This window comes from Coturnix japonica, chromosome 3, assembly GCF_054131305.1.
Source record: "Coturnix japonica strain WE chromosome 3, WE-NBRP24, whole genome shotgun sequence".
Lineage (NCBI taxonomy): Eukaryota > Metazoa > Chordata > Aves > Galliformes > Phasianidae > Coturnix > Coturnix japonica.
In genome coordinates this window covers 101,026,661-101,053,510 of record NC_140665.1, presented here as the reverse complement: position 1 = coordinate 101,053,510, position 26,850 = coordinate 101,026,661, and the positions used below count along the sequence as shown (strand labels likewise).

Here is a 26,850-nt window from a genome sequence, read left to right as displayed (position 1 = left end):
CCTGGATCAATTCCCCTCTCAGCCTTCTTTTCTCAATGCTAAACAGACCCAGTTCCCTAAGTCTCTCCTCATAGGGGAGATGCTCCAGGCCCTTCACCATCTTAGTGGCTGGACTCTTTCCAAGAGATCCCTGTCTTTTTTGTACTGGGGAGCCCACAACTGGACACAATATTCCAGATGAGGCCTCAGCAGGGCAGAGTAGAGGGGGAGGATCACCTCCTTCCACCTGCTTCGACATTTTCCAACCTCGGTGATTCCATGATTGCAACTACAGGCCCTACAACATTCACCCACCCTGGCCGGCCCGTCGCTGCCCCATTCGGTCGCTAGGCGGCCCGGTCCGCTCCGCTCGGCCTGTGAAGCGCCGCCCCCGGAAGCGGCGGGCGGGCAGCAGGCGGGCGGGCAGGCAGCAGGCGGGCGGGCGGCGGGTGGGGGGACGCCGGGAGCGGGGACGGGGGGGGCAGAGCGAGCGAGCGCGCCCGGCGAACGGGCCGGAGACGCGGCGGCGGCGGCGGTGGCAAGATGGCGGCCAAGTCGGATGGCGGCGGCGGCGGCGGCGTGGGCTTCGCCCAGCTGCACAACCTGGACGAGGCGGCGGCGGCGGCGGCTGGAGTGTGCGGCGGCGTCGGGGCAGCGGCGGCGGAGGGAGCGGAGGAGCCGGGCGGCAGCAGCTCCTTGCACATCTGCCACTGCTGCAACACGTCGTCGTGCTATTGGGGCTGTCGGAGCGCCTGTCTGCGGAGCCTCTTCGGCCGGGCGGCCGCCGCCGCCGCCGCCGAACCGCTGGCACCGAGACCCGCCGACGAGGGAGCGCCGAGGGCGTCGGAGGTCGGAGGGGCTGGAGAGCGGCCGTGGCTGGACTGCCTGTGGATCGTGCTGGCGCTGCTGGTGCTGCTGGGGGACGTGGGCACGGACCTGTGGCTGGCGCTGCACCACTACGGGCGGCGGGACTACGTGTGGTGCGGCCTGACTCTGGCCTTCGTGCTGCTGCCCTCGGTGCTGGTGCAGATCCTCAGTTTCCGCTGGTTCGTTCAGGACTATACGGGAGGAGGGCTGGGAGCCGTGCAGGGCCTCAGCAGCCGCGGGCCGCCCATGATGGGAGCCGCCGGGCGAAGGGGGGGACCCGGCGGGGTAGGAGGAGCCGCCGGCACAGCCACCCCCGGGGCGCAGCGCCTCTGCAGGATCTCCGTGTGGGTCTGGCAGTCCGTCATCCACCTGCTGCAGATGGGACAGGTCTGGAGGTAAGGGGGTGCCGAGAGAGCTGGGAGGGGGGTACGTCACCTCGAGGTGCGGTGGGAGCCGGCGGGGATCGCTGTCACCTCGTGGCCCAGCGTGGATGTGAGATGATGGGTTTAATGACAGCTCACAGCCCGTAACAAACGTGGTTGAGCATCTCTTTGACACCGCGGGGCAGTGTATGGTGATGGAATTGGGGTCACCACCATCTCATGGTCCGAGGTGGATGTGTGGGAGTGGGGTTCAGCATCCCCTTGTGCCCAATAGGGATGTTTAGTGCCTCCTCTAGACGTGGGGGAGTGAGGTTTGGTGTCACCTCGTGTCCAGTGGGGACATGGAGTCATGAGTTTACTCCATTGTGAGCGTTGGTCACTGTGTCAAGGTGGAAGAATGAGGGTCACTGTCACCTTATGGTCCAGCCTGGAAGTGGGTTGCTGTCCTTTGCTTGAAATGAGGGTCACTGTCCACACGTTGCCCATGATGGAGGTGGGTCCTCTCAGCATGGGGGCACTCGCTGTCCATTGGCTGTAATAGGGTTGCTGTCACCTCGTGGTTTGAGGTGGGTCGAGGTCCAATGGTTGAGGTGGGGCTGAAGGGGTAGTTGGCTCCTGATGGTCCAAGATGGATGTGGTCATTGTCACCTCGTGGTCTGAAGGTTGACTTGGGTCGTTGTCATCTCATGGTCCGAGATGGAAGCGGTCAGTGCACCCCACGTGGAAAAAGAGGGGAGATTTAGGGGTTCCTTCCCCTTAGCTTGAAGAGAGACTGAAAGGGAGCAGGGATGCCCCCTAGAGTGATCTGTGAGGCTGAGGTGAGGGAAATGGGGGTCACTGCCACCTTATGGGTCTGTGGGCACACGGGTTGGTGGACATGGGTCAGTGCTCCCCAAGCTGAAGGGCCCCACATCTCCTCCTTGTGCTGCTCAATGGGAGAGAAATTCCCACAAAATAATGCCCATGGGGCTGAGGTGGGGGACTGAAGTTTGCCATCTGTTCATGGTCTCAACTGGACTTGGGTCATTGCCCCCCGCAGGAGAGATTTGGGGTCATTCCTTCTGGGCTGAGGAGAGGTTCTCCCGTATTAAGTATGTGGGAGTGGGGAGGCCATGGGGGTCACTGTCACCTCATGGACCTCACTGGGCAAGGCCAGCACTCTCCCCATGTAAAAGCAGGGGGAGATGAGGAGCCCACAGTACTGAAGGGAGAGAAATTTCCCCCAAAATCACTGTGTGGGGCTGTGGGGAGGGAGGATGTGGAGGAGCTGCTGTTACCTTATGGCGCCTGGGGGGATGTGAGTTTGTGCCCCCCACAAGAATAGGGGATGAAAGGGGTACCTCAAGGATGGGGCCTTGCTGCCCCACAGGGATGGGGCAGGACCAGGGGGTGGATTTGGGGCTGCTCATCCCTGCAGGTGCTCTGAGAAGTGATGCTATTCCCCCCCAGAGGTGACAGTGTGGACGTAGGCCCAGGGCTGGGGGTGACCCCCATGCCGGCATCACTGCAGAGCAAGGCCCTGCAGCCATGGGGAGGGCTGGCCCCAAGATCTAGGGGGCAGTGAGGAAGCAGCCCCATGGAAAGAGGGAGCTGCTTTAGAGAGGTGGGGGGCAGATGGGGGGCAGGTCTCCAGCTGTGGGGTGGGCTGTTTCCAAAGGGATTGGCATCAAGCTGCTGTAGATGAGGGAGGGAGGGAGGGTTGCATCTGTACCTTGTGGTGGTGGGAAAGGAAGCAGCGAGGGAATGGGGATGGATTTCGGGTTGTCAGTGTGAGACTGAAGGTCAGAGTGAGGGACTGCTGCCCTGGAGCAGCTCTTGAGGACAGGCCCTGGAGTGGTCAGGGGATGGGGCTGAGGAATGTCCCTGGGATCAATGGGAATAAATGAGCGAGCGAGGAGCTGTCATCCCCCCAAAGAGATGGAAGGGGGAGGCAGGGAGGGATTCTCCAGGATGAAAGCCTGTATGATACAAACGCTTCCAGAGAGACAGCATTTTTACGGAAAGAGGTGTTGTAAGGACAGCTGTAAAGACCCGGCGTGGCCCTGCGTCCTCTAAGATCGCTCTGGAGGGGATATGGGTTAATAAGATGGAAGGAGAAGGAGATATGGGTGATGGAGGCTGAGTGATGGCACTGGGTCCGGCATGCAAACCCCCCCCCCCACACACACATACATATAGGGAGAGGGTCGCAGTGGGGCTGGTTGGGCTTATGTGCTCTTAAAATTATTGATAAGCAGAAGGTGCTGGATTATTGAAGGAGGGGGATGATGGCACTAAATGGTGAAGCCGGGAGGGTGCACATCCCTGCATCGGCATTTCCAGTGTGAATCCACGGGGCCAAAATAACCTGATGGATAGAAGGATGAGCATTAGGAATTTTGCATGGGGATATGGATGAGAAGGAAGGGAAGGTGGTGATGATTGATGAGCAAGTCATTATTTATTTATTTCATATATATATATATATATATATATATATATGTATGTATGTATGTATGTTGGCCATCTGGATAGCAGAAGGGGTTAACCCTGCTGCCTAATGAAATCGGTGGAGAAGTGGCTGGAGTTAAGATGGAGACAGCATGCGGGAGCCTGGGGGAGGGCTGCGTGGGTGGAGGCAGGGGAGGGCCTTGACACCTCTTGTGAGGACACTCAGCTCTTGAGATAAAATGAATATATACATCAAAGATTTTTGTATTATTTCTTATTTCTTTCCGAGGAGGGTGGAGAGGGGCTGGGAGCTGCATGAGAAGGTTGCTTGAAATGTATACCTGGGAATGGAGCCCACGGCACCTCGCAGCACAACAGCACGTACATGGATTGCTTCTGCACCTTCAATGTCATTTGTGTAACGTTCTGACCATGTTGGTGCTCAGCTCCTGTTGGGGCTGGATTCTGTTTCCTTGCAGCCGAGATGTGGATCTGGGGATGCTGGAGGGGTGGGTGTGCCGTGATGGCCGCGAGGGAAATAAATCAGGATGCAACCCTTGCTCTGCTTTTTCCTAATGCTGATCCCATCAGCAAAAGGGTTTCTTGATGCAGATGCTTCTCTTGCAAGTTGGGTTTCTCCTCTCTCAGAGCCAGGAGGAATAAATGGCTGTTAGAGTGGTACAGACAGCCCCGGCACGCTCCGGTGAGCAGTGGGGAGGGGGATGCTGTAGCCTTGCAGAGGTGATGCCTATGGATGGTGGTGTGTATGGAGGGGCGATTTATTTTGTCACTGGAAGAACTGAGGCTCAAATAACACTGAATTTCCCCCACTCTGTGACTGCAGAGGAAAAATTCTTGGCTTGTGAGGCAGTGCAGCGGTGGGGCTGCTGAGAAGGACTGGGAAGGAGCTCTGCAGCCCAGATTGCATTAGGTGCAATGAAGGAGCGTGCTCTCCTGTTGATCGCCCATCTCACATGGCTCCTGCGTTGCAGGGCACCCCAGCAACGTGGTGCTGCCTCTCAGTATCTGACCAGAGCAGGAATAACTCCATGCTGTCTGTAGGCTAACCTCCACCAAGGCATCTTTTTCCATTCCCACTATAACGATTGCAAACGCCGTTAAAATTAATCTTGAATGCGGTGATGGGACTAATAGTGGAAAGCGCTGTTTTAGCAGCGTTTGCCTGCAGCTAAATTGCTCCGTGCTGGTAAGAAGTTGATACGTGGGGACGGAGGAGGAAGACCTAGAACAATGTAAGTTCAGTGCATAATGCATCCAGCCTGGTTTCCTGCATGATAATGGATATGCGCTGCGACTGCATGGAGCGTAATCAGGGCTGTACGTTATGGAGAGGCTGTCGTAGCTGTTGCTCAGCAGCTGGAAGCGAAATCGCTGAGAATAGAGGGGGCAGGCTGGAGTTGTACAGCAATCCTGTTCCTGAATTGCCGAGGGCTTGCTTCTTGCTAGACGTTAGGTAATCTGGGTTTTACTTGCGGGGATAACACGGTTCCTGCAGGGACTTTTCTCCTGGATGCTGGAGACGCTCACCAATGAGGTGGATAAATCACATTCTTATGGCAGGGACTCAAACATACGCCAGGCTCTTTTCTTTTTGGTTGTCCGTTGATCTTTCATGATGGTGGGTCTGTAGTTAATTGTGTCTGTGTAATAAGGGAGGGGTGGGGGCTTTGTCTTCTATATGTGTCCTGGTTCCCCTGTTATGAGTTTGAGATGTAACCAGGGGGTTGCTGAGGGGGATTGAGTGATGTTTGGAGTTCATTGCATATGTCTTTTGCTCAGCTGAGAACTCGGGGCTGTATTCATACTGCCTTCCTACGCTGACAGCTGGAAAGAAAGTACACTGTGAAAGTGTGCATACAAACATATTTATATCGAGATTTTGTAAGGATGCTCGAAGTGCTGTGATCTTAAACTACATTCCCACCAATAAAGCTTGGCTACTGGGGGTGAGGTTTACCTTTATACATCTGCGATTTTCAGCTTTCATCTCCATCCCTTAGACTGTCTCAAAGACTAGAACAGTTCAGCCAGACTGCCAGAGAAGTGAAGGATGCCGGCTGGGCACACAACACTGCCTGTTGTACTCCTGCCCTGTGAGCTGCGGAATGGAGGCTCCTCGAGGAGCAGCAGTGCAGTGCTGTGGTTTGGCTGGAAATAGGCTGAAGGTTGGTGGGTCCTTTCAGCTTGCCAGGGCTTTTGCTTCATTAAAACCATTTGTCTCTGTGAATTCGGGAAAAACAGTTTTGACTTGGAGTTTTCGTGTCTTGAATGGTTGTGGAAGGTGTATTAGTGACTATTGGGAGTGTGACTTGTGTATCTGTTGTACTTCTCCGTACCTACTGTAATAAATGGGTCAGTGGGTCATGGTTGCTGTCCTGGAGTACGAGATTTCAAGTCTGACCTTTTGCAGTGCGAGGTGCTATTAAAGAAAACATTATTAACTTCCATTGGATTGTCAGAATGTGGACTTGGAGCTGAACACCGATCAGTTGAGACTCTCATTGTCTGGTGACTGTCAGTAATGATAAGATGCGTGACTTCAGTGCAATATATTTGGGTTTTGTGTTAGAATTGATAGGAATACATATTTAGAAGAGAAACATTTTGCTAAGAAGGGGGGAAAAAAAAACCCCCACGCTGTATTTTGACATTAAAACACCATGTGTGTGCGTGTTTAAGTGAAGTTTAGGCAAAGACCTGACATCTTGTTTATTAGTGGAAAGACCAAATCTATGAGTTGTTCGTCACTCGGCGTGCCCGGAGGTGGAAGGATGAATCAATGGGTTTAAAAGGAATATGTGATATTTAATGACTACGCAATGAGTAGGTTTCGGCTTAACTAAAATACTTTGCTCCGGGGTGAACTGTGAGTTGGATATAAGCTACTTTAGGTAGTTTGGAAATGCAAGCAGCTAAGATACCGAAAGACGTCTACCCAAGTCTGTTGAAGTGGGAGCCATTGACTTTTGAGATGAGAGGTGAAGTAGGTCCTAACAGCATCTCCTTGTCTTGGTTTGGGATGTTCGATTCCATAGAGCCTTCCTGTAAATTTACTGCCTGCCCTGGCACACTCGAATGTTTCTTTCAGCTTTTTCTGGTTAGCTTGTCTGGCAGCTTAGTTTTTCCCTTTAGCCAAGTTTTAACAGCTTGCCTTTATAGTATGGAGTTTTGTCAGCTTTTGACAAGTTGGCAGAGGGAAGGCGTTCTGGAACAGATGATAAATGTGTTCTGCTACACAACCAGTCTGGGGTAGAACTTTTTTTCCCCAGTGTAGTAGTTCTCCCTTCCAAAACCTTTACTTGGTCCGTCCCCATTTCTAGGAGTTTTCCACAGGATCTCCATAAATACTGGCTGTGGAGGTCTGGTTTGTTAGAACGTGCCAAAGATGCTGAATCTGAAGCATAGGGGGTAGGTAAGTTTGGGGAGTGGGTAATAACCATCATCATCGCTAAGAAGAGGCTTTCTCACTTGAGTGGGGTCTCCATTGGTTGCGGGGTGTTGGCAGGGCTCCATGTCTTGTTGAGTGCTACCCACTAGAGGGGGTCAAACCACAGATGTTGAAGCAGATCTGCTTCCCAGCCCCGGGAGGGCAGATTCCTCGAGGCCTCCCCTTTGGTGGAAGACGTGCTTCCCTGATCTGCTGGGAGCTTTCTATCCAGGCAGCTCAGTGCTGTGAGTGTGATTTGGAGCAGTGGATGGGCAAGGTTGGGAGGAGAAAGTAAAATGAAGTTCTCTGTTGGGGATAGGGATGCTGCTGTGGGAGAGCCAAAGGGGAACAAGATGCTCTGCAGATAAGGGGGTTGTGCAGTGTTGAGCACTTGGCACTTCTCTTTGGGGTTATATGGGGTCTTTATGGGGTTATATGGGGTCACAGAGATGTTTCAGTACCCTACCGCTCCTCATACCAGAACCAGCGTAACGTTTTGTAGAGTCATGGGGTGGCTTGGGTTGGAAGACATCTCAGAGTACATCAAGTTCCAACCCCCTGCCATGGTGGCAGGACTTCCAACCACTAAAAGAGGCACCTGATCAGGCAGCTTACAGCTCTATCCAACCCGGCCTTGAGTGCCTCCAGCAATGAGGACTCATTGGCTTACAGGGTGAGGACATCAATGTTAGGTGTTTTAGAGAGACCATCTTCAGGAGCCTGAAAACAGTCCATGAAGACAGCTAATAGGAGCTGTGTGACAGCCTGGTTTCCCAAAAGCCAGGACATCCCTTTTCCACTTTCTTGGGCTTCGTGCTGAGCTAATGGCTAAGAGTGCCATTTTTTTCCTGGTGTCCTCTGGTTTTATTTCTAACACCAATGGCAATCTGAAAACACTCTTCCTAATGGAGAGAAAGCAGGGTGCAAAGGGATAGAGGAAAGGCAGCCCACCCTTTTTTGGAACGTTAAAATGATAAGCTCTCTAATTTCCACCCTTCTAGAGACTTCCATTTTGCTTCTAGCTGAATCGAGCTGGTTTTATTCCTTGCAGTGGTTCTCCTCTCAGTATAAATGTAGGTTATTCAGGGAGCATTTCCTTTAATGAAAAGGATGTAGGAAGAACTGATGGTGATAAAGCATCTCTGTGGAGGAGAGCTGTTTCGCTGCCTTGAGACTGCAAGGAAAAGAAATTGGATGGCAAATGTATAATTTTCCTTGGGGAATGAAGGTGAGCCTGTAGAGAAGTCTGGATCCCTCTGAGAACTTTTCCATTTTGCTTTATTTCCTTTGGATTCCGGCTTGATTTTTAGCACCTCACTGTCTTGTAAACCAGCGGTAGCGTACGCCCGTGCCCTCGCACCTCAAAGCTTTTATACAGAGGGAACTGTGAATCAGAGCAATGCTTTCTTTCAGCTAGAGGTGAAATTAAATCGTAATTGAACGTGTAAGGAAAAGATGTGACAAACGCTGTAATTTCATTGATGCACCTCCTAATAATATACTGAGATTCGTGGTGGTCTGTGACTGTTTTAGGGCATGGAGATGCTTTTTTAAGGCAGATCCCAAGGAAATGGGGAACAGCTTTCCTGGGGAGGGGAATATTTAGAAGCTTGTTGAGGAGTGTCAGGAATTGCTCTGTCTGCCCTTGGGTGGGTTTAGCCCATGTGCTGAGTGCTCCATCTGAAGCCTGCATTTCCTGGGATGGCTGAGCTGTGTCTCTGCTTTCCTAGTCTTGGCGTGAGAAGCCTCCTGGGATCTGGAGAGTGTGCTTCTCCTCACATCTCCTTCCTTCTAAATCAGTGAGGGCTCAGGTTCGTCCATGAAATATTCACAGTGTGTCCTTACGTGACTTCAGTGGCACAGAAGGTCTCTTGCAGAGTTGGCACTGCACCCAGACCTGTATTGAAGCCCAACGCCTTTGTCACCAGAACCTGCTCTTCCTCTGCAGACTAAAGGAGTGCTGGATTTTCCCACCTTCATTGAGTCAGGACTTGGAAGTTTCTCTCCCTGCAGCTGGAAGGGCTATAGGTGAGCTGTTGAGCCCTGTCTATCCAATGACCTTGTTGTTTGGGTAGCCTCAGGAAGGAGCGTGATGCAAAGCTGGAGGTGAACCCTTAGATTTGGGGATGGGAGAAGGCTTTGTGTTTGTGTTTCTGTCTTGAACTTTGCTCCTGACTTGGTTCTTTTGGCTGCATCCCTTGCGGGGATGCCATCACAGCGAGGGCTTATTGCCTAAAGAAGGTGGTGAGGAGGATCCTGGTGAGTTTGCACCAGACTCCAGTGTCTGTAAAAATGGCCATTTCCACAGTTTCTGTTGTGGTTTCATAGAATCATTGGAGCTGGACCCTGACCTTTAAAGGTCCCTTCCAACTCAATGGTTTAACCCTTTGTACGTGGTTCCCTCAGCTGAACAAGGAGACCTTTGCCATAGAAACTCACTGCCGGATGTACTGAACACAGAAAGCAGCAGTGCAGCACCGGGAGTGGTTTTGAGTGTGGGATTGGAATTCATCCCAGTTATGTCTAAGCGAAGGGAAAAAAAAAAGAGCAACGGAGGCCGATGTTGTTGAAGTGAAAATCGTAAAGAGTGGTATAAGCAGAAGGCATTTAAATAATGTAAACAGTCTGGCATAGGAGGAAGGATGGGAGGCATTCCAGAAACAAAGGGAAAATAGTTTTTAAAACATGCCTGAAAATACACCAAGTCTCGAATTCCAGAGATAATCTCAATTAGTGCTTTTTCAATATATCTTTACAACAGAATTGAAGGAGTTCACAAAAGATAATAGAGGCCGCGTGATATGAAGAAGTGATATTAATTTGTTTAATTAAAGGGATGAAGGGCTCCCGAAAATAGGATTCACTTATCTTCTGTCATAGGGAGGACTGGGGTTATATTCAGCAAACCACAGCGTGCGGCATCATAGGAACGAGATGGTATGGTCTAACATTACTAGAGGGAATGGTTTGAAACTGAGACGGGAGGTTCAGGTTGGATCTTAGGAGGAAGTTTTTCCCCCAGAGGGTGGTGACGCACTGGAGCAGGTTGCCCAAGGAGGCTGTGGATGCCCCATCCCTGCAGGCATTCAAGGCCAGGCTGGATGTGGCTCTGGGCAGCCTGGGCTGCTGGTTGGTGACCCTGCACACAGCAGGGGGTTGGAACTGGATGAGCACTGTGGTCCTTTTCAACCCAGGCCATTCTGTGATTCTGTGATTTCTATTGGGATTGTGTTTGGGCAGCAGCAACTGGACACTTTCCACCTCTAAAAATACCAATTCAAGATGCCAGGGCTTTCAGCTGCGTGCAAGCACACTTTTAGCTATGCATAAGTCTTTATAGATCCATGTGTTTGTGTTCTTGTTGCTTTTCCCTTGGCTGGACATGTCAGGGTTTATGTCTGGACTCAGCTCTGTTTATCCATCCCTCGGTGTGGTGGGGAAGCATCTATTCCTTGCCATATTTCGAGGAGTGTTGGGGAAGACAGTGAGGATGAGGAGGGAGAGGAGACCCTCATGCACATCTAAATTAAATTAGCCCCCTGGATGTATATTAAAATGTAAAGTAGCACTAAGCTCTGTATCCCAGCTCAGCAATATTTCAAGGCACTTTATTGCATTAATGGAGGGATAAAATAGAACCTGCAATTACAGTAATTTTTTCTAATTGAATATTTTGCTTTATTCTTTCCCTTTCAAAGCATGACTGTAAGTACTAGCCTTCAGGAAGCTTTGGCAATATTTATACCTCCCCTTTCTGGCAAGGGATGTAAATACACTTCTTGGGCCTCCCGTTTCTGTCCCTCATGGCTGGAGAGCTGAATGGATCCGGAGGGAGGTGGGCTGGAAGCATCAACCTTGTACCATCTTGCTGTTGCTTCTAGGAAATGCTGTTTTGCTGGTAGGTGGAAAGAGCAGTGTGGTGTTACGGCTTATGTGCTTTCAGTTACTGTACTGGGCTTGAGGTGAGTTTTCTCAGGTGTCTCTTTGATTCATTTATTGACCTCACAGGGCTTGCACCCAACAGCTGCTGCCTGTCTTTGGGAGGATGGAGAACGTTGATTTCTGCCATCTAAGATGAGTTTTGGGAGGAGAAGAAGGAAAAGCACTTGCTGGATGTTGTCGCTTGAGGTGGGTTAGGAATTATGAACATGTTTCTGACCATGCTTGTTGAGCATTCAGGTTGAAAGCTGTTGTAATGGCAATAGGGGTTAAAAGCTTGAGGGCAAGGTCTTCCCCTTAAAATCCCTTTGAGACTGGAGTGACAGGGGTGGGGACAATAGAAGCAGGGATTTAAACTCGAATTGCTCATGAAACCAAGTAAGTGTCACTTCAGTTTTCAGAGTGGGTTTTCAACATCAGCTTTTTGAATCTAAGTTCCTACCTCCAGCTCAAACCTCAAGCAGGCAAAAAAATTCAGCTAAATTAACATAATAATTACATTGTGCGTTCTCAGTGCTGAATCTCTGGTTTAAAGGGAGATGTACTGATACTCCCTCCATATATCCCAGGTTGGGATGCTATCAGTTTTATACTATTGCAATAGCTGTCTTCTCATCTAAAGGGGACTTTTGATCCAATAAACTGCTTATCTCGTGTAGTTGTCCTTTCCTCTAGTGTGGGTGGTGTGTGATGGCTGATGGAAAGCATGGTGTTGTGCTTTGTTTATGAATAGTAATTGGAAGTAATTTGGAACAACATGCAGTGCTGAGTCTTGAAGGACTGACTGTGGAAATGCCTCTGTTCCTTCCTTGTGGCTGTGAGCCCTCTGTTGGGGAACTGCAAGCTGCACTTGGGTTTGAGGTCACACTGATGAGTTGTCTCAGCCTTAGAGTGTGAGACTGCTTTAGTGCTGGTTTTCCATTGCTTGTTAGGGTTGGGCTGGGGAGAATGGCCGAGGTTGGAAGGGACTTCAAGGATCACGAAGCTCCAACCCCCCTCCACAGGCAGGGCCACCAAGCTCCACATTTAATACCAGCCCAGGCAGCTCAGGGCTCCATCCAACTTGGCCTTGAACACCTCCAGGGACAGGAGGTGTTTATATTCAGTGGGTCACTTTTGTGTTAGTGCAGGGACCTGGATATTTGTGTCCCCATGAAGCAATAGCCTCGCTCAGGCCTTGCTGAGATAGGCACAGAGCCAGAAATCCATACTTATGGGGTCATCTGCCTTCACCCAGGCATGGCTGGTCCTCATTTGTGAACCAACACACTCTTTGCTTTTCAGTTGCATGCTTTAGATCTGGAATAATAAAGCATCAAAGCAAACTATACTTTTTGCGGGCACAGAAAAAATCAGGATGCTCAGTAGGACTTCGGGAAGTAATAAATTTGTTCTATATTTAATCCGGTATTTATCGCAGTGTCAGTATGAGACCACTTCATTTTACTACTTTAACTGCATCTAAGAATAATAGAATACTTGAAATATCGAGAAAGTGGCTAATACCTGGTGGTAGCTGATAGGATCCTGCTTTAATGGTTATTGATTGGTTTCTACAGGCTCCCGCTAATATCACGCCTTAGATGCTGCATGGTGAGAGTTAAAAATGTATCCGTTGTTTAGGATTAAAAGTAATTGTAGATATTCAACTTAATCATCTTTTGGTAGCCGAGTACAGCCAGGACTTCAGATGTTATTAGCAGAAGTTATGGATGAGCTGTTGGGAGTTTTATGATGTAAAAACCTTGGAGTCTATGAGTTCAAATGTCCTGGAGCTGCTTTGAAATCAGTGTGGCTTCTTTGGTTGGGATGCAAGCACCAGAAACCTGCTTTGCTGTCAGCACAAATGAAGCCTATCAGTCAAGTCTTACTGCTGAGTCCTCTCTGCTGATGCCCTGTATTCCACAGCGGGCAGGAGAGCCCACAGAGGTGTTCAGGAGAACCAAGGCTCACATCAAGCATTGCTTTTACTACTGAGAGACCATGCTGGGGTAACCCAGCATTTACCTGGATAATCCCTCAATGGGTGCGCTTCTAAACATCACCTAAATAGTTGCTTTATTGCTGCTTATGCAAGGAGTGTTTTTGTTTTACCACTCGGAAGTTTAATAATTCCATTTATAAGAGCAGGTTTTGTGGCATGGCTTGTTGCACAACTGGAGCTTTGTTATAAGCTCTCATTATTTTTCCTCATTGTGATCAAGCTCTGCCTGCAACGAGCCGCTGAATTTACTGTTTAAACATGCAGATCTCCTGTAATTCCCTACTGCTCCTCTCACTGGGAACTCAGAAATCACAGCCTTTTTTTTTTTAGCAGTAATGGCAAATTATTTCTGACCCTTCGTTGTGTGCTCATAGAGAAAAGCCCTCCTATAGAACTGTTAGGAGCCGTGTAACCAGAGTGCTGGTAGCTTGAATCCAGGGTGTAAGTTTAATTTCTGATGCTTCGCTGAGTCCTCTGCCTGCAGCTGGATTATTTTCCCTGCTCTTACAGGGGATTAGAGGATTTGTAAACCGGTGCTCCTAACACGGGTACCTAAAAAGGTGGGAAGGTCACATCTGTCATGTGAAAGGATTGCTCTTAAGGTGCTGAAGGTAAAGGGATGTGCTAAAGTGGATCTGCAGGTGGTGACGCACTGGAACAGGTTGCCCAAGGAGGCTGTGGATGCCCCATCCCTGCAGGCATTCAAGGCCAGGCTGGATGTGGCTCTGGGCAGCCTGGGCTGCTGGTTGGTGACCCTGCACACAGTAGGGGGTTGGAGCTGGATGGTCATTGTGGTCCTTTTCAACCCAGGCCATTCCATGATTTTACCTAGCATCAACCATTGCAACTTCATCATTGTAAAACAGTGGATTTTTACCAGAGAGGTTTTATACAGAAGCCACCTTTAAAGAATTTTTTCTTCCAATCACTTTTTGACGTAGCAGCATTTCTATAGGATGCTTAACATGTGTTAGCTCTACTTGCATGCTTAGATTGGTCTGCGCTGTCTGTCACAAGCTCCAGTATCACCAATGTCCTCACTTGGGCTTCTTCTGTTTTCTGCTCTTTCTCCTGGTGGGAGCAGATTTGGGTTTGGCCTTGGACACCTCCAGGGATGGGGCATCCACAACCTCTCTGAGCAGCCTGTTCCATCACCTCACCACTCTCATAATAAAGAGCATTGTGTCATCTGCTGTGGCTCCATCCAGTCTTTAAAGTTTCAAGTTTTTGGGGCTCGGGTTCTTCCTCCTGTATCTCCAGCAGTGCTCACAGCCCATCCAGCCTGACCTTGGCTGTCTGCAGGGATGGGGCACCACCACCTCTCTGGGCAACCTGTGCCAGTGTCTCACCACCTTTACTGCATGGATGATTCTACAGCTGCTAGATCTTGTAAAATAGAAGAGGTGGAGAAGCCAACTTGGTGATTTAAGGAAAGGCATTCCCTGCAAGAGAGGTTGTTTGGGGTTGTTTGCCTTCCAATGGTGAAGAAATAATTGAGAACAGAGCAGCAAAAGAAAGGGTTCATAATAGAAATGTAGCTTAAAAGCCTGACAAATTAAGACTGGTTTTACTGGAAGCACTGTTATACGGTATATTAGACCTCAAGGAAGCGTGTTTTTAGGAGCTGGGTATGACCACGAGAATATACCATCCCAAACATAAAATTTCCTCATGCCTCCTTTGCTCAAGGATTTTAATGATAACGCAGAGATGACTTTATTTGCCCATTAAAAGATACATATTACTCTTCCTAATCATATGAGTAGAATTAGAAGCAGACATCTCTGCTCTAAATTAGGCTGCTTACCCAGCTCTGTGGAGTTGCTGTTATTTCCCTTGGTACGCAGTTTACCACCCCGTAAGCACGTGGAGCACATTAAATGGGGTTGGTGCACAGGTGTGCAGTCGGATCCATCGCAGACCTCCGGATGCAGCGTCTGCTTCTGTAAGTTTATGATCTCGTGCTTTTGTTCCTGCAGGAGTTCTGTTATCTGGTAAGATCACATTGCTTTGGGTCAGACCAGCAGGTTGCCTCAATGGAGCCACTTGCTGACTGGACCTTCCCAACTTGGAGTGGTGTTTTCTTGCTCCACGCTGGCTTTGATGGGGGCTGCTCCTGGGGCATCCTGCATCTGTTCAGTCTGCTTTGTGAACTGGAGAAATAACTCAGTGTCCTGAATGGGTCAGAGCTGTGGGTGACAGGCATAACTAGCTATTGTACAGCACTGCCTCTGATCTATAGTGAGCATCTGAGTTAAAGGAAGAGCAGCAAAGAAGCATCAATGTCTGGTGCTTTTAGTGCAGTTCCCGTTTGAGCATAAAATACCTTTTTAATTTTCTCAAACCCTACCAGTTGTTGCAAACAGTTCACAGTGCTTGAAAGAGCTTTGCTGGGAGTATAGAAAGGGCAACCACAGCATCTGTGGTTTCCAGTACTTGAAGGGAGCATATAAATAAAGACTGTTTACGAGGGTAGACAGTGATAGGACAAGGGGGAATGGTTTTAAACTGTGACAGGGCAGGTTCAGGTTGGTCCCACCCGGGACACCTGTGCTGATGAATGGGATCTGGGGTGATTTGATGCACATATTTATTGGCATAAATGGAAGCCTTCAGCTGCAGAGGCATTCTCAGCTGAGTCATTACGCTGTGGTTTCTCTAGTTTTTCTGCTTTTCTTTTTTTTTTTCCTCGCTTTCACAGTATTTGCCACGGGGTCTAGTGAGAATTGGGTCCCCACTGGTTTTGCTGCAGCAGGTTGTGATCCTGGCTGCAAGAGGTACGGCTCAATTTGAAGAAAAACTCAGGGAGAGGGGAGCGTTGGCGTTACAAGAAGATAGATTGTTGGCTATAGACATTCCGGGAGCCTACCAAGTCATGTAACAGCTAATCTTGGAGGTGATAGCAGTGTTAAGAAGAAAAGCACATTTGTGATTTCAGCTTCTGGATGGTGCGGTTTGGCTCATGCTTTGGAGCTGTCGGTGCAGGTCGGGGCCAGACGAAGCTGAAGGGTTTGTGAATGAATTGAGGAATAGCATTGCTTCAGCCGGTGGCAGAATTAAATCCTGTGCGGGGTTCTGAATTCATAAGAGCAGCAACCAAAGGGAAAAAGCAATTGAACTGAGCTTCTGGTGAGCTTTCCGTGATCCTACATTGTAGAAAGGAAAGCTCCATGTAGCACCATCCTGTTCATACTCTGCAGGCAGTATTGCTTTCCTTTAGCAGTGCTATCTTACCTCTGTAACATAGACCACAGACCTCGTGTTCTCTGGGATATGAGCAGAGTGTAGTATTGATTATAATGCTTACTGTAGTTATTTATTACATTCATTAGCAGGGATGAGATGAGAGACCATCTTACTGTATTAAGTTGTCCCAGAGACACCTAGATAGTAAATAATAAATAAACAATCGAAGATCGAGTGAGGCTGGTAGAAAGCTGGGACAGTCAATGTAAGAATCCAGCAGACGGCCTTTTTAAATTAATAATGTGCACATTCAGTGTGGTTATTACTTTCAGTAGCTGGCAATACTGTTATAAGGGACCAAAATGGCTGGAGATGGGTGTGAGTTGGTCAGAGGATGGAGCACAAAGAAAGGTAGAGGGAGAAGTGGGTGCCCCATCCCTGGAGGGGCTCAAAACCATGGATGGACCCTGAGCAGCATGAGCTGGTGGAGGCACCCAGCCCATAGCAGGGGGTAGGACTGGGTGAGCTTTAAGGTCCCTTCCAACCCAACCCTTCCGTGATTCTTTGACTGTATGATCGAGCTAAGCTAGGTATATGTTGAGATTTTCTTCTCTGTCCATGGTACTGTGGCTGTGGATAGATATCTCCTCAGGATTTCACCCAGAGATAAAACTCTCAGAACTGCTGTTTTTGCTGTGAACGTGGACTTTAAACAAAATAAATCTCCAGCTGAAATGATTAATGTGTCTGGAGTGGTGGTCTGTTGGAAACAGAGGAGGATGTATGAACCAGAGCAGGTTTTATGCTGGGTGTTTCCTTTAGCTCCTCGTTTAATTTCCTTCTAGTTTGCCACCAGATAAACCTTTTGTTATTGCAAGAGATGAATGACTGTGAGCAGTCACAAGACTGCTTCCTTTTCTGGGTTTTCTGGCTCTCATGGACATTTACCCATCCTTCAGCTTTTATAGAACATTAAGGTTGGGAAAGACCACTGAGATGATCTATTTCCAATCCCAGCCTGTCCCCACCATTCCCACCGGCTGTGTCCCCCAGTGTCACATCTACTATTTCCTTGAAAATCTCTGTAGATGGAAATATATGAAACTAGACCCAACCCAAGGCCCAATGTTGCAGCTGTGGTGCCCTATTTCACAATAAAATCTTGCCATTTGGCCAAAATTATCTCAGGAGGAGGTGAGTGATAGAACAGGCTGCACAGAGAAGTTATGGATGTCCTGTCCATCCCTGGAGGTGTTCAAAGCCAGGTTGGATGGGGCCCTGGGCAGCCTGGGCTGGTATTCAATGTGGAGGTGGGCAGCCCTACATGAGCTGGGGGGCTGGAGCTTCATGGTGCTTGAGGTCCCTTCCAACCCAACCATGTTGTGATTCTATGACTGACAGCAGCTGAACTGAAGAAGTGGCCAAACTGTATGGCCTTCATGCTTTACATTAAGCAGCCATGACTCTTAAACGAACCCATTCAACTCTGTTGGCGGTGGAAACCACTGGAGATGTATTTAGAGCAATAAGCTATGTAATTGCACTTGCATTTTTGTTTTAAATCCTGTTTGTGTAAGGCTGTTAGTTTACACAGGGCTTTACAAACACAGATAAGACTTGCTTCCTCTGCCCAGGGAACTCATTCTTAGGGGCTCAGGCTTTCCAAATGAGTGCTTAGGTGTTAGGGCAGACCTGGACTTCATTGCGTACCTGTGTGTTTGTGTACCATCTGTGAGTGGTTCTTGCATCAGAGCCTGTTCTGTGTATTATAGAATCATAGAATGGCCTGGGTTGAAAAGGACCACGATGACCATCCAGTTCCAACCCCCTGCTGTGTGCAGGGTCACCAACCAGCAGCCCAGGCTGCCCAGAGCCACATCCAGCCTGGCCTTGAATGCCTGCAGGGATGGGGCATCCACAGCCTCCTTGGGCAACCTGTTCCAGTGCATCACCACCCTCTGGGTGAAAAACTTCCTTCTGTGCTTGGATGCCAACTGTAGTTTTGGTGTGGTGAGCACTGTGCCCAGTAGGTGAGCTATCAGGTGGTGCCATGTGGTTGTAAGAGCAAATTACCTATGTATAATGCAAAGTATGTAATGCTCCCCTTGTAGCAAATCCTAGATATGGCATTGTGTATCTAATAACAACTGTGCTTTGTGTTTCTTGTGGTTGTAGGTCTGATCTGCCCTTTTGCTACTTGAGAAGGATCCTCTTAAATTAAAGGCTCAGGAGCACAGATCACATCTCCTGCTTGTTCTTGTGAGGTTTTCCTCTTGCTTCTGACCACGGTATCGAAAACTTCAGCTGAGCTAAGCCCAAGTGTTTCCTGCAGGAGCTTGTTATGTCCTCTTGGTGCCAAATGGGTCAAACTCCCAATGTGGTGTGGCAAACAGTGGAGCTGGCAGGAGAAGGAATAAATCAGGGACCATGTGAGGGTTAGGGGAGATGATCGTTTACCAGCATTCATGTGCAAAAAGCGGCGTCTAGACATCCAAACACTGCTAATAGCCTTTGATTAACCATTTTTGTTTTGTTCTTGCTCAGTGTGTTAATCACTGTGATTAAAATGCTTAGCCACCATGGAGATAGGCGTTGTATAATTTAGTAAGTAAGCAAATCCAAACAGATGGGACAGGGAAAAATTAGTGTCTCTGGCAGGGCCAGCCTTAGTCAAGGCGGGACCAAGGAAGATTTGGGGTAGACCCTAAATAATCAAAGGATATTTGGTGTCCTATGTGCCTGCCAGCCTTCGCCACCCTCTTGCTCCCATAAACCTCACCGCCAGCTTTTGTTCTCTGCCTATGGGGCATGTTCCTGTTCTCGCCTCATCACTGTGTCCCAGGATGAGCTGGGTCACCAGGGTGCTGCAGCCAGGCCTGGAATCCGCTCTTTGCTTTGCAGGAGGTGCAATGTTAACGTGACAACATCTCTATGCTTCAGGGACCTCAGGGTGCTGCAGACCTGGGGAAGAAGGGCTGATCTGATTCGAAACTGGATCTCTGCTGATTGTTTTCCTTTTTATAGCAATAGCAAAGGAATGTCATGGATGCTCAGCCCCTCACGTGTGTGGATACCTTCCTTCTTTGGGAGGACAGCTTGAATTTAAGCTGTCAGGCTTAGAGCTATGTCCTCACCTAATGTCTTTCTTCGAGGGAGGAGAGCTGGAAAGGGTAGGGGAGACACCTCACCGTACTCAAAAGCTTTGATAGGTGTCACGATGCATCAATATCAGCAGCAGAGCTTTCTCTATGGCTGGCTGAGAGAAAGACAGAATGACCTAAAGCAGGGAGTGTCTGTGGAGGTCACAGTGAGCCCCATTAGCAGCCCTTCATCTTCTTCCTTCTGCTTAATCTGCTTTGCTCTGGTTTTCTGGGAGAACTGGAAAAACTGAGTAGTTTTGGTGACAACAGGTTTTTGCCTATTATGTGCTAGGATCTGTGGCTAGAATTTCCAATTTCTTTTCTAATCAAAAGATTTCCTAAACCTTTCAGGATTGCTCTCCTGGGATGACTGCATTCAAAGAAATGGAAGCCTTTTGTTTCTGCTGGTGTCTTTCTCTTCAAAGTTAGCCAAACTTTCAAACTTTCTTCAAACCTGTGCCAGTGCCTCGCTGTCCTTATTGTAAAAAATCTTTTCCTTATGTCCAATTTGGGAGGGGAATTTGGGAAGAGAATTTGGAAGGGCTGGGTGTTGTGAAGTCGCTCTGTTAGTCCACACTTGGGTTGGGTTCAGGGTTCCCTCCTCCCATTTAAGCGCTGTTTGCAGTGTGTGAGTTGGTGGGAGCCCTGTGCAGGTCTGCCAATGGATGCTGGCATCCGGCAGTCAGCAGCGATGGCTGCAAAGCCTCATCGCAGGCAGCAATGTGGGCTGCAGCTGAGCAGGTTTTCAGGCAGAAATCACATGCTCAGTGAACTCGGAGGGTACGTTCCTGGCTCCTGGTACTTGTCTCTGACCCTAGGCAACACTCCAGCTCATTTAAAAGTCACTCCTCTGCCTGTTTGGTTTTTTTTCTTCCTTTCTCCATCCGCTTGCTGTAGTGTTTTCCCTCCTGTCCTTATATGAACCATCCATCTTTTTTCTTCATCTTTCTGATTCCTTTCTTAGCTTGACTAATCACAGCAATTTTCAAGCCTTGAGCTGGTGTCTCCTTTGTTACGCCGGTCCTCCTTCCCTGCTTTCATCCCTTGTTTTGTTTTCAAGGGGAGGTGTGTACCTTTATGCGGGAATGCATAAACAGAGCTAAATAAAAACGGGATGCTTCTTTTCAACCTGAAATACATACCTGGAGCCCTAAGACCCGCCGCTTTTATACCTTAACAAGGTAGGTTTGTTCAGTGCTCTTCGAAGGCCATTGAGTGTGTAGTTGAGTGTGTTAAGCTGCGCAGTGACCATGATTCCAAGTGCATTGCAAATATTTTATTTGCAGCGTGTGAAGGTTTTCAGAAACCGCTGTATTGTTATTGCCAGGAAAATGCTGACATATATTTTATGTAACACATCAGATGTGATACAGACTCACTTTGCAGAACTGAGTAGCATTGCTACGGCCAATTGTTCGACACAGCATTTTGCTACGTTTTCTGACATGCTTAATAAAGATATTCTCATGATTCTAGATTCAGCCTGAATGCCATTAACTGCTGGCTTTCTGAGAAAGCAGGAACGCAGCTCGTAATGCCAGACTCTGCAGGTTTTGTTCAGCAGCCATTAGATATGACTTCAGAGCTTCTAAAATCATCAGCACCTTCATCGGCTGGCCTAACCTGGGCTGCTGCTTTCTGTCCATTGGTGTTCTGCAAATTGACTTTGCCCGTCAATTGGGGAGAGGCATTTTGCTGGGGAGGGGGATGGGGACAGTTGAATATTCTGGCACAGAGGAGATTTGGCAGAGAATATAAGGAGACTGTCTGCTGTCAGCTTTTGTCAGGGTCGCTGTGATATCCATGTGTTGCCTTGGCAGAGTCCTGAGCCTACAAACGTGTGTATCTTGCAGCCAGAACGTGAAATAGTTCTCTAAGTAGAATGGGAGTCGGCACAGCGTGTCTTGTTGGGATTGGTTTAGCATGGAATTAGTGTATTTTCACTTACAGTCTTCTGGAGTGGATATGTGGGGCGGGAGGACAGCAGGAAAGCTGCAGTGATGTTTTGGGGTTGTATCTGGTCTTGGATGTGGTTTTGATATGCTAGTAGGGAATGTGTGCAGCTTGTATGCTGGAGGATGGCGTCGATTGACTTAGGCTTATTTGGGAAGACACTGTCAAAGGCTTTGCTGAAGTCTAGGTAGATCACATCAGCAGCCTTTCCCTCATCCACCCAGCTGCTCACTTTGGAATTTGACTGATTTCAACCATATTTTGCAGTGTGCATTTTAGAGATGTCCAGTTTTGTCAGAGCCCGTGAAAGCAGAGGAGAAAAAGAACCTGTTACAGTCCCCATGAGGCAAAGCTGCCACGCGTTGTGTCAAAGGGTCCATGGGTGAGTCCAGCAGGAGCTTCATCACATCGTTTACTCATAGACCCGCTCATCTTGGAGAAGCATTCCTCTTCCATGAGTATTTATTAGGCAGGAGTGATGCTGTCACCCAAGGTTGGAATTCTGGCTGTCCTGCTGATACCATTCACAGCTCAGCCATAGAGCACCCAAGGCCTTGCAGAGCACAGCACTACAGCGGGGTGTGTGACACATCCAGACGTGCTTTGAGGGTAGATGCAAGCTCTGTTTGTTGGCCTGGTTACTGAGATTTTCTTCGATTGTGTTGGTTTAACTCAGTGGGAGGTTATTTGAGAAGGAAATGAAAGGCTCAACGTACAGTGAATGCTGAAGAGGTGTTAAGAGGAAATACCAGACGTGTAAGTTTTAGGGTTTTTTGGTCTCTGATTCTCTTACTGTCTCTTTAGCCAACCTGATTTTGTGCAGGGTAGGTGTAAGCTTGTAAGCAAAGGTGAGTGCAAGGATGCCTTTAGGAGCAGGAGGCTCCCTGCTCAAGTAAAGGAGTATTAATGTGCAGCCCCCCCCCAACCTGAACCTGTCACGGGATGAGAAAGCAAAGTGTCATCTTTTAAGAAACTCTTTTTACAACTTTCATTCAATTTCTCTTCTTAATTGCTGGGAATTCTGAACAATTTTGAGTTCATTTTCCTGTTGCCAAAAAAAAAAAAAAAAAGGAGCATTTAAATGGAAAAATTGATTATATGAACGGATGAGTCTAAGCACTACAGAAAAAGAGGGCAAGATTGGCTGCCCTAAAATCAAAACTTTCCTAACCATTACAAGTGATCATGTCAATTATTTCAGAGGTCTGGTAGCAGTAAGGTAATGAGAGGGAGATTTGATTGCTGAAGCAAATGTAATTTACACAGCATTAAGATCTGGCCAAAACTGCGTTCTGAGGCAGTGGATTGCATTCTTATTAGATGACTGTGTTTTTTCCTGTTTTGCTGTAGATGCACAGACTTATTGCTATTCAAGCCAACTAGTCAGGAGTACAATAATATCCCACCTACCGCTCTCTGATATGTAATTTCCATCCAACTTATAACAAAATGTCTGCCTTCAAAACATGTAATAATGATGGCCCTAGAGTTTCGTGTACTTAGAACTGATGTACTGGAAATGGGGTAAGCCTGGAGATCTCCACTTTGCTTTGTGATGCTTGAAAAACTCAAGCTGCCCTCAAGAAGGCACCGTGTCCAAGTAGTGTCCCTCTGGACTGAACTTTTGGGTAGGAGGAGGTTCTTCTTTTGGTTATGAGGTTCCATGTACTTTATCAGTCACTTTTCAAACCCAATCAAACCATTATTGGTGTATTTTACCCAACGCTTTATGTCTGTCTTATGCCCTAAGCAAGTTGGTTTGATGCTCTTAAGCCTCGCATCGCTCTACATCCCACATAGTAACCACCACGTTGTTCTCCGCTTCCTGAGCATTCCCTGTTTCACATTTCTGCCTGGGAAGGTGTGAAGTTATCCAGCTGGTATTACAGCCCAAGTATAATGTGACATCAAATGATTTATAGAAAGGAGGATAAAATCTCATTTAATGAAAATAAATCTTGTGAAACTGTGTCTAACCTTTAAAGTGAGCACGAGTGCTTCTGGAGAGGTGTATTCTGTGAAATTACTGTTAGGAGGCATAGGGTAAGTCTCTCTCTTAGCTCCAGGGCATTAAAACTCAGCCCGTGATCTTGATAGTGTCTAAGAGCTGACCTGGTGGGTCAAGAGCTGGCATGTCATTTGAAGCCCACAGTGTGTGCAGTGTCTGCACTGCGCTAGGTTTAAAGCAGCGTGCCAAGGATTGAACCAGTGTGCCTGGATGGAGCCTGAGGGTTGGTATCAGCACTGTGTTTAGGGACAGTCTTCAAAGTGATGACTCCCGATGTATGAACCAAGGGAATCAGCTAGACCTTCTCCATAGAAACAAACAGCCCCCTCTGCAGCTCTTTCCATGCTGTTAATGTTGCAGATGGTCTCCAGAGCAATTCTGGCAGAGCAAGGTTTGGCACCAGTGCAGCATCACCTGGTGGCACCCTTCCTCAATTAAAAGTTGGCACAGAAGAAGGGATAACATGATAACATGGGCTTTCCCATCTCCTGAAGAATTTTGGTCCATCATGAAAGGAGGACATCACCCAAGGGTGACACCCTGGGTCTGATTTGCTTGAATTTGAGCAAATTCTGTGCTGTGAATAAGCTACGACTCTTGTTAGGGAGGTGTAAAAAAGCTATGATGCAAGATCCAAGTTATTGTTAGGATTGGAGACATTCAGCATTTGGAGAGCTCTCCGCGAAGAAACGTAGGTTCTCACAATAGTAATTTTCCTTCTTTAGTTCTGTTAAAACCTTGAATGTGAATATGGATAGCTTATGACCTAAGTCTTCCTGCACTGCATCGTCTTCCGTCTCATTTAGATGAGGGCATGGTAAGGGTGTCAATAACAGGAGGAGGTCATGAGCCAAAGTATTGAGTAACATGATTTGTTTGGAATGGGGCCAGGGAATAATGTTGCATGAATGTAAATAAGTGGTTTTATGAAGGAAAGGTGTGGATAGTAGAGCTGTTTGGTTTCATCATAACACATTTTGTTGGTATTATTCCCACCTCAACCCAATTCAGAGGTTGGTTGCCTACATTCTACTTGCACTCTTGGGGTCAACAAGATGGGATTCAGAGGTGCATTTCTTCCCAAGAGGGAAACCAAAACAAAGCAGTTCTGTGCTAGGGAGAATCAGAATGTGCTCTTTGAAAGATGCACTTAATGTGTTTAAAACACCAGGGATCACAGAAATGCTGTAACTTCAGGTTATAGTCTTTCAGTACAGTTAATGCACTTTGGAACTGCTGAAATGGTGATGCAAACATTTGTAGGTTTGTAAGAAATCTGTCACGCTTCTAAAGTTTATAGCTGTGGGTGGGAGAAAAAAGTGCCATCTTATCTCCAGGAACTAAAATATCCTGATTGTATCACATAGAATCAACTTCCAGAATTCATTCCTGCATGGAGATACTCAGTCAAATAATGTTGTGAAGAACTTTGAAGCTTTGTGACCACTGGCATTTATGTCAAGCCAGGGTTATTTACAGGCTGCTGTGAAGGGACTTAACTAATCACTAGAAGCTCCAGGCAGTTTTTCATCTCCTGGGGAACTATCAGGCAGAAGCAGAGTCTGGCTTCAAGGATGAAGGTTGGGAATATCACCCAGGCATATGGTAGCGGTGGTAAGAGAGTCAAAACTCATGTCAAGTTGATACTTGCAAGGGGGTGTTTAGAAGCAGCATGATGAGATGCGTCTTTAGCAATGCGGTCCCTTGCAGGTGGGGTGATTTAGGGACATAAGACCCAGATAAAGCTGAAGTCCTCGTTGCTTTCTTTGCTTTGGTCTTCAACCTACTTGCTTTCTAAGTTAAAAAGGTTGGATTAGTGGGCGAGGGAAGAGCAATGGGTGCCATTGACCTCAAAGTTAGCTTTCCGCACTGATGCCCAAAATGTCCATTTCCAAGCTGGGATGTTAGTGGACAAGTCAATGGGTAAAAACTTGATTGGGTGTTTTGGCACAGAGGGTCTTCCTCAACCTGGCGGACAGTCTCAGAGTGGAGCACCACAAAAGGTCTGTGCTGCCAACCCAATGCAAAATGCACATCGTGGTTGGAAATGACACAGGTTACGTACCTGGGAGGGCAGGGTTGTTGCTGAGGGTGTCCTAGACAGGCTGGAGGAACGTGGCAAGGGTAGATGCAAACTTGCATCTATATATTTTCTATAACATCCTGAGTGCTTTGGCAGAAAATGGTCTGGGAAACCCTTAGCAGTCTGTATCATGTTGGCATGAGCGGTGCGTGTGTGGATTTCAAAGCCATACTAAGACAACAAACCACTTCCAGAATTATCTGAAAGCTTCTTCACTGTGGAGTTAAACCTGCGAACAAGAAACATGTGTTCTTCCTGAGCATAGCTGGCTCTGTTAGCAAAACTGTTAGAAAACATTGAGAAGTGGGCTGAACTTCCCAGGTTTTACATTTGTGGGAGAGACAGTCGAGGTTTTTCCCCCCCACCAGCAGCAGATTGCATTGAATCCCAATGAAGTGGCTGCCATCTGCTTCCACATGGGCTTTGGAAGCATGGGCCGGCCCTCTGTGGCATGGATAAGGAGAGTGTTTTGGGGGTCTGTGCTGAAGGAATGAGGGGTTCAATGTGTTGTTGGCTTAGTCTGAGTCAGACTGAAAATGAATTAGGCTTTGGCTGATTGCTGAGTGCCACCCGCTTTCTGCACCGCGGTGTAATTGCAAAGATGAGCTTCCAAATTCTTCCTCTACCAAAATATTGTGACATCCCTCCCCTCCCCAATCCAGTTTGATAATGTAATTCTGGAACGTAGTATTTTTTTTTAATTTTTTTTTTGACGTTTTTCAGCTCAGTCTCTATAATGCGTTCAGATGATACATTCTAATCTTAGCGATGAACTGGAATCCCTTAAATTTTTTGGGAGGAATTGCAGAAAAAAAGGCTTTCCAGCCTGTGGGACTGAGTTATAAAGCAGAGTCGAGTGTCGTTTCTGGAGTAGAGATAGGATGTCCTGACCCAGACAGAAGGGAGACGTCCTGGAGTTAATAAATCACAGGGTGACTTGAACTTGCTGTGCTGCTGTCAGGTTTGAGCCGCACAGAAACATCTTCTTTCTTTAACCATTTGCAGCCTTAAGTGCTTAGAGGAAATAAAAAGATGTAAAGAAAGGAAGAATTACTGTTAGTGGTGGGGACGGGGAGGCAGCAGCGTTAATCATAGAACCACTGAATGGCCTGGGTTGAAAAGGACAACAGTCATCATCCAGTTTCAACCCCCTGCTATGTGCAGGGTTGCAGCCACCAGATCAGGCTGCCCAGAGCCACATCCAGCCTGGGAAGATGCTCTCCCCATCAGCAGGGCTTTGTGCACAGCCTCTCCTGCCTGCTTTATGCCAACCCCACCAGCCTGTTGGTTTTGCTCAGGGCATTTGGGGACGATGTGCAAAGGACAGACTGCTCAGTGGGGGCCAACAAGAACAAAGCATGGCTTCATCTGCAGCATCCTTTGTGAAGCCAGAGGAACGACGTGCCGAAAATCCAGCAGTGTGACCTGTGATGGATAAAGGTGAGCTGGG

At 48.0% G+C, this 26,850-nt stretch overlaps 1 protein-coding gene across 5 annotated transcripts in view; it reads left to right on the top strand.

The window, feature by feature from the left end:
• Positions 1-418: 418 nt before the first annotated feature.
• XKR6 (XK related 6) overlaps positions 419-26,850 on the top strand; it is a 153,750-nt gene continuing 127,318 nt past the window's right edge. For 4 of the 5 annotated variants that reach the window (XR_014944985.1, XM_085544265.1, XM_085544264.1 and 1 more), the window contains exon 1: positions 419-1,241. Coding sequence is in view for 4 of the 5 variants with exons in the window: in XM_085544265.1 (XP_085400391.1) it covers positions 523-1,241 (719 nt within the window). In the remaining variant the exon portion in view is untranslated. The remainder of the gene's footprint in view (positions 1,242-26,850) is intronic. The other variant, XM_085544266.1, reaches the window with a different exon arrangement.